We start from the raw sequence: 12,268 nt of genomic DNA on the forward strand, positions 1-12,268 counted from the left end.
AAGAGGTACAAACTACTATATATAAAATAAATAAGCTACAAGGATATATTGTACAACACAGAAAATACTTTGCCAATATTTTATAATAACTATAAATGGAGTTTAACCTTTAAAATTGTGACTCACTACAGTCTACACCTATAAATTATATAACCTTGTACATCAACTACAATAAAAATTGTTTTAATTTTAAAAAATTTAGGTCTCATCATAAACTGATAAGTATTACAAAGAAAAGAAGAGCAGGATACAGGAGGCTACAAGAGAATAAATTGGGGGCACTTTCTCTATTCTGGGGTTACTGAAAAAGACTACCCTGAGGAAGTGACGTTTAAGCTGGGGCCTGTGGGGCTGGCAGTGTGGTTGCGTTGGGAAGAGGTAGGGAGAGAGAGGCCTAGGCTGAGGAAGAGTGCCTAATGGCTCTGAGGGGACAACTGGGGAGTGAGGGGCAGTGCCACATATGCACGGGTTATCAGACATTGGGGAAGCTTCAGAGATGAATCGGCCTGACGGGGATGGAGTACAGGCTAAATGACCCCAGGAGCTCCACCCTCCTTTGATCAGGAAAAAGATCACAGAGGGCCACAGGAGACAAAAAGAAGTGAGTGGCTGGGTGGCTTGGCACAATTGGAACATTGCATTCTATGCAGCATTTCCGGGAATCTCAGGTAATGCTCTGTGTGGCCCCCTAGGACAGAAATCGGCAAGGGTAACGGGCAGCATGTTTTCTCTGCCTGAGCTACAGATGTGAATCTTGCCTTTTGGATGACAATGAGAATTTCATGAGCAGTAGCCAGCCAGAGGGCCTAGTATTGTGTCGTGATCATGTATTTCCCTGAGTTATTTTAAACAAGAGGGTGTCTGTGCTATCCTCTTCGCAAAAGCAGAGGGTTTGGAGGTAGGGTAAATGAGGTAGGTCGAAGGATAATTGCCGGAAATGAGGCTGTGGACCCGGGCTGCGGAGATGCTAAGTGGGAGAGCAATTGTTGACGAGCCATTGTCGCTGTGCCTACTAATCTGCGAGGGGAGGGGAGGAGACAAGGGAGACCAGGGTTGGACACTGAGCGTGGAAGAAGTGTGAGCGAGCCAGGGAGCGCTCTCGACGCGCGAGGGCGGGAGGCGGCTACCCTGGGTCCTCGGCGCCGAGAAAGGGGCAGCAGGAGGCGGTGCGGGCCCCGCCCCCTCCCCTGGCGGGCGCGGGCGCGAGACGCTGCGCGGCGGCAGCGGCGGGCGCGAGCAGCAGCTGTCAGGCCACCGAGGTCCAAGCTGCACTTGCCGCCCCGTGGAGGACGAGGAGGAGGCAGGAGCGGTGACGGTGTCGCCGAGGAGCCGGACTGCCGGCACGCAGAGCCGACCGGCCTGGCCCCCGCGGCCCTCTCCCGCCTCTCTCCCATTGTGTTGGGTAAGGTGCCGGTGCGTGGGCAGCGACGGGGGCTTAGCGGCCGGAGGACGCAGGAGGCCGGGAGGTGGGGGGCCTGGGGACAGAGGGAGGAAGGGAGGTCTAGGGGATCCCTGGAGGCACTTGCACCTGGGCAAAGGGACCTCGACGCCGCGGGGGCCGGAGCTGGGGGGTGGGTGACGGTGGAGGGGGGCGTTGCTGAGTAATCCCGAGCGGCTGCCAAAGCCCGGCAGAGAGGCGCAGGGCTCCGTGGGGAGCGGGTGTGGCTCAGTGCGCATGCGCCACGGCTGCTGGTTCTCAGAGCTGGGGATGAGGTGAGCCGACCCGGGTCCGAGGTAGTTGGAACTCTGCGTGGCATCTCACTTTCTGGATCCCTCATGCTAACGGTACCCCTGTTGTAAAGATGCCAGCATTCCCGGCCTCCTAAGAAAGCTTCTTTTTCCTCTACCCTGCTCAGTTAATGTCACTCAAAGCTTTCCTATTTGTCCCAGGCAGTCTACTTAGGAAGAAGTGGCCTGGGGACAGTGCCAAATTGCTATCTAGTGTGCTTTCAAGCTCATATCCCCAGAGCTGTCATTGTGAGGAGTGAAGGGTTAGAGATGAAAGTCCACATTGGACCCTTCTAGTTGCATGTCGGATATAAATATGGGCATAAATGTAGGAATAGCTCTTCAGTGGCATGACAGCTGTGCATTTGGACTCAATGGACTTAGGTGGTAACTTGTTAGCTCTACGAAATGAATCCAGTGCGTCAGAGGGCTTCCTCGCCACAGAACCCGCTCACCCCCCTCCCCAGCCCCAAGCATCAAGTTGTACTGGAAACAACCTACACCATTTAAGGCAGAGAGTCTCAAAGATCCAATCATTTCTTATTTGTATTGATTTTTACGTATAGTAAAGAAAGCCCCACCCAATTCTCCAGTGCAGTATTTCCAAATATTGTGCCAGGAATCAACAGTGAGTTGAATAGCCTCGACCGGTGTGTCACCACAAGATGGGCTTTCCCCACAGCTCTAACTATAGCTTCTCTCCTGTGCAGATTGCCACCAGGGCCACTCTCACTCACTGCCTAGCCCTCCCCTGGTTCTCCTCCCCCACCTTCAGCCCTGCAGTACACATCCCTCTCAAAACTTGCTCCCAGACAATCTTGCACTATGGATCTGAGCATCATTCTACCCATGACAACTGAACTGATGTTGCCAATTTGCTTTTCTGTATTTCTCTCCATCAGCACACTAAAATGTACTATTTTCAAAGGTTCAGGCTCTTTCTTACCATTGTCCTGCCTCCTCCCTCACCTCCATCCCCACCCCCAAGCATCCCCAACTAAATACAATAATTTTAATAAGCCTGTGTGGGTGCAGACACAGCAGATTTAGAAGGTTTCAAGTGTATCAAACAATAAAGAAAGCTACCAGTTATATGAATTTCTAAGTCATCTTACTATTCAAGACTTAGACCCTAATTGGGGAAAAAAGTGAATCAACTGTCCTTAGAGAATGTTTGTTAATCTGGGGGAAATGGAGTAGGAAAAGGGAACTGCGTGTCTGGGATGTTTAAGTCATTTAAAGCCAGATCTTTCTCTGAATAGGACCAAGATCAGAATAAACATTTTAGTCCAAATCCTACCTTGATATGGGACCCTTAAGGAATGTGTAACGGATTTGACTTTCCTAATAAATGTACTTAGGGTTAGCAAAGAATTCCTTTGCCTACTTAATGCTATCTTCTTTTAAGATTTGATTTAAATTTGGCATATTCTGGAGGAGAAAAAAGTTTGATTTGCTTTTATACTGTGCTAGTACTTTTTAATTTAATTATGTACTGAAGGATATCACACTCAAATGGTGAGGAGGAGGAAGAGGAAGAGGATGGGGATGCCAGCACCCACTGAAAACAAAGTGGACATAATTATTCTGCTCTTGTTTTGGGCGGGAATGGAGAAATTTATATATTTATTTTTTTAATGTGAAGGGAAGGGGAGGGAAACTGGAGCATTTCCAGTAAGTTTCAACAGGTGGAATTCCTGTTAAGTCCCATCTAGAAAGTGATCCAGATAAGTCCATAACTTCTGCTCTTTAGTCACCTTATAAATAATAGTATTTGGATAGCTTACAGAACTGGGAATCTGTTGTACCTTTGCATCAGTTCAGAGGCGTTAGGTCCGGGTACTTACCTAATTAATAAACAAATGTTTACTGACTATCCATATAGAGGACTCTGGTGCTGCTTGAGGGGACTTCAAAGACATACACAAACAAGTGCCTTGTGACCCAGGAATTTAGAATTTGGTTGTGTGGGAAAGACCTACTTGTGCAGGAAAAGAAAAAAGATTTTGTTAGCAAAATAAGACAGCATAATGATACTATTTCAACTATAAACTATAAACTATGAGATCTGAAGCTTATATGTTAATTTGTAAACTCCCTGAGGGTAAGACCTTGCCTTAAACACATAAGATTTCCAACAATGTCTACACCCAGTGGGTGCTCAAGTGATGAAGCTTTGCAAAGTAGATTAGGTAGGGAGAAACCAGAGGCAGGGAGAGAAGAGCAGGGAAGCTTTCACAACAGATTAGATGCAAGGAGATGTGGACCAAAGTTCAAATATTAGCAGAAGACTGGAAAAGGATATTCTAAGGAAAAATCACCAGGATTTAGTGACTGAGGGCAAGGAGCCAAGCCCAAACTATTCATTTCTACCTCTGACAAACAAATGGGAGTTGGAAGCAGCAGAGGAAAGTGGAGGGTCACCTTAGTAAGCACATAATAGGCACTCAGGTGTTTTCTCAAGCATCAGTTGCAGGATTGGACAAGAAGACCCTTAAGGTCCCTCCAGCACTAAGATTCTGTGGTTTATGCAGATGCTCAAAATTGTTGGGGAACAAGGGCTTCTCAGATATGGAAGAAAGAGGGAAGGAAGAATTGTTATCCTCCCACTGGCAGGCCCTTTCTGAGAAGGGTTAATATGAATCACAAGGCCCCCACCAGTGAGTGAAAGGAGATGGAGGAGCAAGAGGAACAAAAATTTCAAACCAAAAATTTCAGTAAATGCTTACAAATCTTTGCAGACTTCATAAGTTATTCATTTCCCCCCAAGTCTTGTGTGTTAAGTGGGGCAGGTGTTATCAGCTCTATTTTTATATAGGAAGAAAGACAGCAAGATTAAGCGACCTGCCCAAGTTCATAAAATAAATGAATGGGAAAGCAGCGATGAAGACCTTTGTCTCCTGATTGCTGCCTGCCCAGTGCACTTGACTGACCCTGAATCGCATTGCTTTTCCTCCTCTTTCCCTAGTTTAGAGCCTATGCACCCAGGAGTTATGTGCGCACACGACCAAATAGGGAATGCACAAGCAACTGCAGCATTATCTCAGATAGTTATTAATACTTCATCATTATTCCTGGAGCTGAGTATTTGGTTTCCATATTCACTCAGTCCTTGACCCGTCATTTGAGTTTATCCGCAACAGCCGGGAAAGTAGAGTTAGTGAGTCATTTAATGATGTGAACACCTGTTTGCTAGGACCTTAAGGAAGCTCATTTGGCATGGGCCTTTAGTACTATGAGTATTATGCCCAAGTTTGTACTTCCTTCAAGTGAGAGCTGAAAAGTTCTCCTCTGTAAAATTATCCTAAAGACCAGTATAAAAAAGAAGTGTGCTAACACTTGTTTCGTCTCCATTTAAAGAAATGTTTGTTACTTGAGCCACTTCCAAAGACAGCAATTTGAGAGCAGGGAAAAAGGACAAAAATCAGAAATTGTAGAAAACTTGAGAGTTTTTTAGAATAGATATAGACCAAGAAGAAGGATAAAGCCTATCAATTTAGAAGACATTATTTAAATTCATACCTACTGATTTAGCTCTCTAATGAATCCCTTATTATAGGCTTTATCTATATTTGACAAAAATAACATGAGACTGTTAAGCAGCAGAGATTTCTTGAAAGCTTCTTTATTCCTCAGTAAGAAAGACTACTCAACAAATCGAGGAACTGTTTTTCTTTTTAGACCAGTACTCTTGATGCTTCTTAAATAAGACACTTGCCATAATTAAATATAATTTTAAATGAAGATGTGTTTGAATTTAATAAAGCCAGCTAAATACTAAAACCTGTGTTTAAGACAGATGACTGAAATTAATGAGTAAAATAATTAGCCAAGATTATATATTGTAAACAAGGAATCCCCAAACATATCTTTTTCTTCTCTGATCTTGTGGAATCAGTTGCAGAGACAACCTCAAGGCAGATTGGGGAGTGCATTAATAACTTTCTTGTAGATGGGAACATTGGTAGATATAAAGGAAAGGCGTTTCATCTCTGACTTAGGATTTCAGCATATCTTAGACTCCTCTGTGCTTTCCCTTTCCTGAGTATCACCTAATGTGAATGTCGCTACTTTCTTTGATTTACTTTTACTTTGAATGGCAAGTTCAATGACGAGACAATATAAAACTTTAAAAATCATATAAAGTACACTCAAGTTAAGACAAGTTAAAATTCATGCAATAAAATTATTTTGTCCATGTTAAGTGTTTGTAGCATTTGAACTCTTTTTAAGAATATTCATGAAAAGCATCTTCTGTAGGTAAGTTGAGGTTTGTCTGTTTTTTTTTTCCTGCTTGATCATATTTGTATCTATAGCCTTTATTTTATTATAAATTTTAAAAACTAATGTTTCACAATCTGTTTTTCAGAATCCTAAAAAGAAAGAATATAACAACAACAAGAAAAAGACTAAGATTGTGACAAAGACACAACTGGGTTTATATTTTATTTTCTTCTGGGTAGGTATATATTTTATATGTTTTTATTTGATCTCTGAAAAATGTATAGCACAGGGAACCATATTCAATATCTTGTAATAGCCTATAATGAAAAAGAATATGAAAAGGAAAATATATCTCTATATAACTGAATCACTATGCTGTACACCAGAAACTAACGGAACGTTGTAAACTGACTATATCTTAATTAAAAAATAAATATTAAAAATAAAAAAATGCTAAAATGAAAAATAAATATTTAGAAAAACGTATAGTTAGTATACATGCACAGCAACATAACTTTAAGAACTACTGAGGTTTTTTTTAATCTACATTTCAAATGTGTGTGCCTCCAGAAGCTCTTTTGCATGTGCTCTTTTGATTAGTGATTAGTTTTCATCAATTTAAGTCACTTGCATAAATAACACCCAATAAACATCATCATTGTTGAGTTCCCACAAAGCTAGTGTAAAAGTACCTAACAGAATCTAGTACAAGGTAGTTGTTCAGTAAACATTTGATCTTTTTATTTTAACCTGCATCCTAGGTGTTCCACCTATAGACACGTTGTGGAGGTAACACAAAGGATACTGTATAATTATTAGCTCTTAGAGTTTACAGTATGTTTTCATTGGTGTTACTATGGAATTAGAAACTAAATCCAGAAATTAATAAGCTTATTCAAGATTTTCTTCCTCAATGATAGCCGTTATAATGATACCAGTCAACAGTTATCAACTTGAGTGCCATTGTTCCCCTGAAGAAAAGATTATGGAAGATCCTTTACTTGTGAGGGTATCCATATCCGTGCAAGTATAATGGAGCAAATGCCTGAAGAAACCTGATACTTTTCTCTTTTCCCAGTTCTGGGGTCCACTGTAATTCTAACCCAGACCTCTATTAACAGAATCAAGATTCCAGCTTACACAGCTTTCTCTCCTCAATATTTCTTGAGTCCCTCGGGAACAGACTTCAAACCCGAAACCAACTTCATACTTTTTGCCTCTTGTTTGGAACTGTCCAAACCGGAAGCTAACATGTTACACATTTGAGTAATATTCCTGTTCTAGGCTTTCTCGCCTGGAATAGGATCAGAACTGAACCAGATTACAGCACCATCTGCTAGTCCGTTTATCCATGGCATTCGGCCATCTTCCTGGCACAGGCAAGAAAGAGACTTCAGGAAAACAAGACCTATTTTCTCCCTTATGCAAAAAGAGTTTTATTCCTTCTGCTATACTATATCATTTAATGAGCATGAATCAAGAGAAGTTAAATTAGAAGGCCTCGTATTTCAGAGAAATTTACTATGCAGTTGATTTCAGTTTCAGATTTTAACTGTCTTCCCTCCTACTTTTTCTTTTATTTTCAGGCTCTCTTGGTTATATACTCCTTTCCATCTGGTGCTGCAACAATGAGTGGGAAATCCCTGCTCTTAAAGGTCATTCTCTTGGGTGATGGTGGAGTTGGGAAAAGCTCACTCATGAACCGTTATGTAACCAATAAATTTGACTCCCAGGCTTTTCACACCATAGGGGTAGAGTTCTTAAATCGAGATCTGGAGGTAGATGGACGTTTTGTAACTCTCCAGATCTGGGACACTGCAGGGCAGGAACGTTTCAAGAGCCTTAGGACACCCTTCTACAGGGGAGCAGACTGCTGCCTCTTGACCTTCAGCGTGGATGACCGGCAGAGCTTTGAGAACCTTGGTAATTGGCAGAAAGAATTCATCTACTACGCAGATGTGAAAGACCCTGAGCACTTCCCCTTTGTAGTTCTGGGTAACAAGGTAGACAAAGAGGATAGGCAAGTGACTACTGAGGAGGCACAGGCCTGGTGCATGGAGAATGGAGATTACCCTTACCTAGAAACAAGTGCCAAAGATGATACTAACGTGACAGTGGCCTTTGAAGAAGCGGTCAGGCAGGTGTTGGCTGTAGAGGAACAGCTGGAGCATTGCATGTTAGGTCACACTATTGACTTGAACAGTGGCTCCAAATCAGGATCTTCATGCTGTTAAAAGTAGGAAGCCTTTTCAAAGTGTGCCCCAAATTGGTCAGTCAGTAGCATAAGAATAACTGTGCCCCTCTAAGAGCGCACACACATACAAAAGGGTGCGAGATAAGGTTATGATGGTGAATCAGAGCCTTTCAAATTGAAGTTGTAGAGCGATTTAAAAAAAAAAAAGCTTTATCAAGCCAAGTGTATTTTGCGTGATTTCTGCTATTTCCTTCTTGTGTGTATCAGGACACTTCAGAAAGCTTTAGTCCTGAGAGATTTAAATATTTTTCACATCACAGTTTAAACTTAGAAACCAGCCGCATGAAGGAGTTAAAGAGCTACAGCTATCCCTTAAAGCGTTCCATTTATCAACTAACAAATGTCACCATCAACTCTTGCCAAGCAGTTTCTGACATGTCTGTCAAGGGGAAAAAAAATAAGACTCTGAGCCGTATTACAATAAAAATAATAATGCAAACAAAGATGTTCTAAGCTTCAATTATAAAGAGGTTATAATGATTAGGAATGCAAAAGTATAATGATGTACACTGCCTTGTTTAAATCCTCATGTGTGATTTGCTCCCAGCTGAGCTTTTCAAGAAATACTGTCTCAAGAAGAGATACACTAACGACATTGGAAATTTATTATACTCCTTGTGTTTAAAGTAACAGGGTACTAGTGAATGGATTATGCTCAAATATGCCAACCACCCTTGCAAATAAATGGTTGGTCTGCTTTCATGTTGTAAGTCTACTTTTGCTGTGCAGGGATGTTGCTTCTCTGGCAACCTCGTATCAATTTAACAATGCTGTTTAGTATATGACTTTGGACACACTGCACTCTGCTCATAATTTTGATGGTCCTTTGGTCCACAATACTTCTCTCAGAGAAGCCTTCAGAACAGATGGGAGGATACTGGACTTTTCTTACAACGTTCCTTAACTCGAATGTTTATTGTAGAAGAAGGAACTGATTTCTTTTATGTTGCACTATATGTTCAGCTGGCCAAACTAAGACATTGAAAGTAACAAAAGAGAACATACTTTAATCCAGTGTTAGAATGAACGTCTCATAATTAGAGTTGTCCGACAGTGGAATGGACTGCCTTAATGGTGAACTCCCTTCCAGTGAAAAGAGTTAGGAAGATGTGGATGACCAGGTGTTGAAATACCATAAAAAAGATTTTCTGTACTGGCTAGATATTTGGTTTAAAGTCCCTTCCAGCTCTAAGTTCTAGGAATCTATAAGCTACAAACTATATTTCAGTGCCATGTTATAATTAGATTTATCTTAAGACAGCAGCTAAGACTATGGAAAGGGACTTTAAAATTTCTCAAACTATTCTGGGATCAGCATTTAACAGCAACTACATAGCTCTTTTGCTTTTGCACTATGGCAGGAAAAATTCTTGAGCTCTGAGTAATCATTACATGCCCGATATAAACATCCTAAAGATACTATATTAAAATGCAAAAATGGTTTGTCAAATCAAAATCAAAACTTTGTGATCAAATCAAATTTTGATTTGACAAACCATTGCCAGCTATATACTGTATTATGAATATGCAGTCTAGTTCTTGTCAGTTGATCTATTTGTCTTGCATAGATTTAATCTGTACTCTTAAAACATCTCTGATAAAAATAATGACCCAAGATAGTGAGGGACAGTTAGAAATGACCCCAGAAAGAGACCTAGGTCGGGGAGGGGACAGGAGCTTTCACAGGAATATAGCCTAGAACTCTCCATTGTAGCCACATATGGAATCAGCCTTACATGTGGGACCTTATGTGCTTTAAGAGCTCTGGGACTTTTTTGCCACATAGATAAATGGAAGATGATATTTCATCCCAGTAATACTCAGTATTTCCCATTTAAATATGGTCCTGACCCCATTGTCCAACTAACTTTGATGCCAGAAGTCAAAGCCAGAACTGGGACCCCACGGCTCTTAAGTATTGGTCCCTATCCTGCCTATGCCTATAGCCAGCCGCACTGGTCTCCCAGTTCTATGATTATTTTGCTACAATCATGTTAGGGTGAAAATGTGTACATCAGAATTGTTCAATGCTAATTGTTTAAAAGTGCATGAGACCTGGGGCCTTCTCTTTCTACTTGCACTCTGCTTATAATAGTTTCTATTTGTAGATCTCAGGCCTTCATAAAGAACTCCACCCACTCACAAAAGTACTTGTCACTATTTGAATGGCATGTGATCATTTAAATAAAAAAATTACTTGAGTATCCCATTCATAGGCCTCCTGTCCATCCAAGACAAGTGTTCATTTTATTGGCAGGTCAATTGAAGCCCCTTTCCCCTTAGCCACACCAATTTTTTTTTTTTTTTTTTTTGCCAAATCACTACACAATATCTTAATGAAAACACTTAACATTAAGTGACAAAAACAGTGGCATTTTGGTGAGTAATACTCAGTGGGGTGCTCACATATAGTTTGGATAAGATTAAAAACCACCAAAGGCTGAAATCTGTGAGTACCAGGAACTGTGCACATAGGCTTAGAAATTGTGTACTCTAGAATGTGCAGTGCAATATTTTCAGTAGGTGTTTTTTTAAATGAACACTGGATTTTTGAACAAGATATTTCTAATTGGAACTATGCTGTTTTTCAATGGTCCATTAAACATCATACAGAATATTTATTTAATTTATTTTCATGTATTGGGCTAACATTCAAGGGGCCTCAGTTTCCATATGTCTTCAGTGGATTGACGAATTTCAGGTTAATTTGTGCCTGCCTCAGTCATCTCTACTTTACCCTGAGGTATTCCACAATCCTCTTGTTGCAGGTGCTGCTAAAAACTCAAAATTGTGTATCAGATATTTTGTTTCAACTGTAAAAAATCATCTGTGTTAAAGTGAATAAAAAGTGCATTTTGAATAACCAGTATACAATGTTTGTGCTGCTTTTCTCCCTTTCTCTTTTTGAGCAACTGGTGGGTGAGACAGAGAGTATTTATCAATCAAGTCACTCAGGTTGCCCTGCATGTGGCCTCTGAATCATGTTTCCACATGGTGCTCCAAGCAGCCACTACCTACTGATCAGACAGATACCATTTTACTGATTAGGAGACAAGCTCAAAAGATTAAGGTGGGAAAGTTCCTTTTATGTTATGCCGCTTTGTAATATATGAAGAATACTGGGCATAGACATTGGATCTTAACTCTCCACTTTATTTCTTCATTATAATTTAAAACAGAATGAAACCATCACAAAATATAAATAGAATATGCATGTTCCCTTTATTTTCTTGACTGATCTACTGTCTAGATTTTTGGAAAACATGGAAATATAGGCAAAACAAATTAGAACACAAAGGATAATTTTGTTAAATATTCTGTTCTCACATATTGGACTTTAAACATACTTGCATTAGCATCAGTCTAATGGCTTGAATATACAGTACATAGTGGTGACTTTAAAATTATGGACACAAGTATCTCCACAGCATGTAATTTCATTACAGAGATTCCATCTGTCACAGATTTAGCCCCCTTCTCCCCTCCGTCTATTTTCGCCTGATGGAACTTCGGGCAGTCAAAATCAGAGGGGGAACAAAACAAGTTTTTTGCCACATGTACTGTTTCCTTCGCTAAGGATAATCATTTAACAAATTATCAGACCAGCTTCAAATACAGCACCAGAAATCCTTTTGATTAGGCCATAATGATGCAACTTTTAGGCTATAGAAGGCCATAGATTTACAAGATCTTTAATAAAAGGATTTGTTCATCCAAAACTGATACTTTAAAAGCAGAAAACTAGCTTTCCGTCTGCAATTTTTCTACCTGATTCATAGCCCAGTGGGAAATCTCTTTCTTTTGATGTCTTAAGAGGTACTATAGTAGGGGGAAAGGGAATCAGATGAAGGCAGTCAAAGGTATACAAACTTCCAGTTATAAGATAAATGCTAGAGGTATAATGTACAACATGATAAATAGAATTAACACTGCTGTGTGTTTTATATGAAAATTGTAAAGAGAGCAGATCTTAAGAGAAAGAGAGAAAGGAAGGAAAGGAGGGAGGAAAAAGAAACATTATAGAGTCTCATTTTTTGGAAATAGCTTGGCTATGGGCCAGGA

General features: G+C 40.7%; 1 protein-coding gene across 1 annotated transcript; it reads left to right on the forward strand.

Moving 5' to 3' along the window:
• Positions 1-1,162: 1,162 nt before the first annotated feature.
• Positions 1,163-11,067, forward strand: RAB9B (RAB9B, member RAS oncogene family). The gene is made up of 3 exons (XM_074359229.1): positions 1,163-1,402; positions 6,098-6,187; positions 7,539-11,067. The coding sequence occupies exon 3, from the start codon at positions 7,581-7,583 to the stop codon at positions 8,184-8,186; it is 606 nt and encodes a 201-aa protein (XP_074215330.1). The 5' UTR covers positions 1,163-1,402; positions 6,098-6,187; positions 7,539-7,580; the 3' UTR covers positions 8,187-11,067.
• Positions 11,068-12,268: the final 1,201 nt, after the last annotated feature.

Source organism: Camelus bactrianus, chromosome X, assembly GCF_048773025.1.
Source record: "Camelus bactrianus isolate YW-2024 breed Bactrian camel chromosome X, ASM4877302v1, whole genome shotgun sequence".
Lineage (NCBI taxonomy): Eukaryota > Metazoa > Chordata > Mammalia > Artiodactyla > Camelidae > Camelus > Camelus bactrianus.

Excerpts from the sequence above, each read along its gene's own strand:
- RAB9B (XM_074359229.1), top strand. The coding sequence starts at position 7,581 with ATGAGTGGGAAATCCCTGCTCTTAAAGGTCATTCTCTTGGGTGATGGT.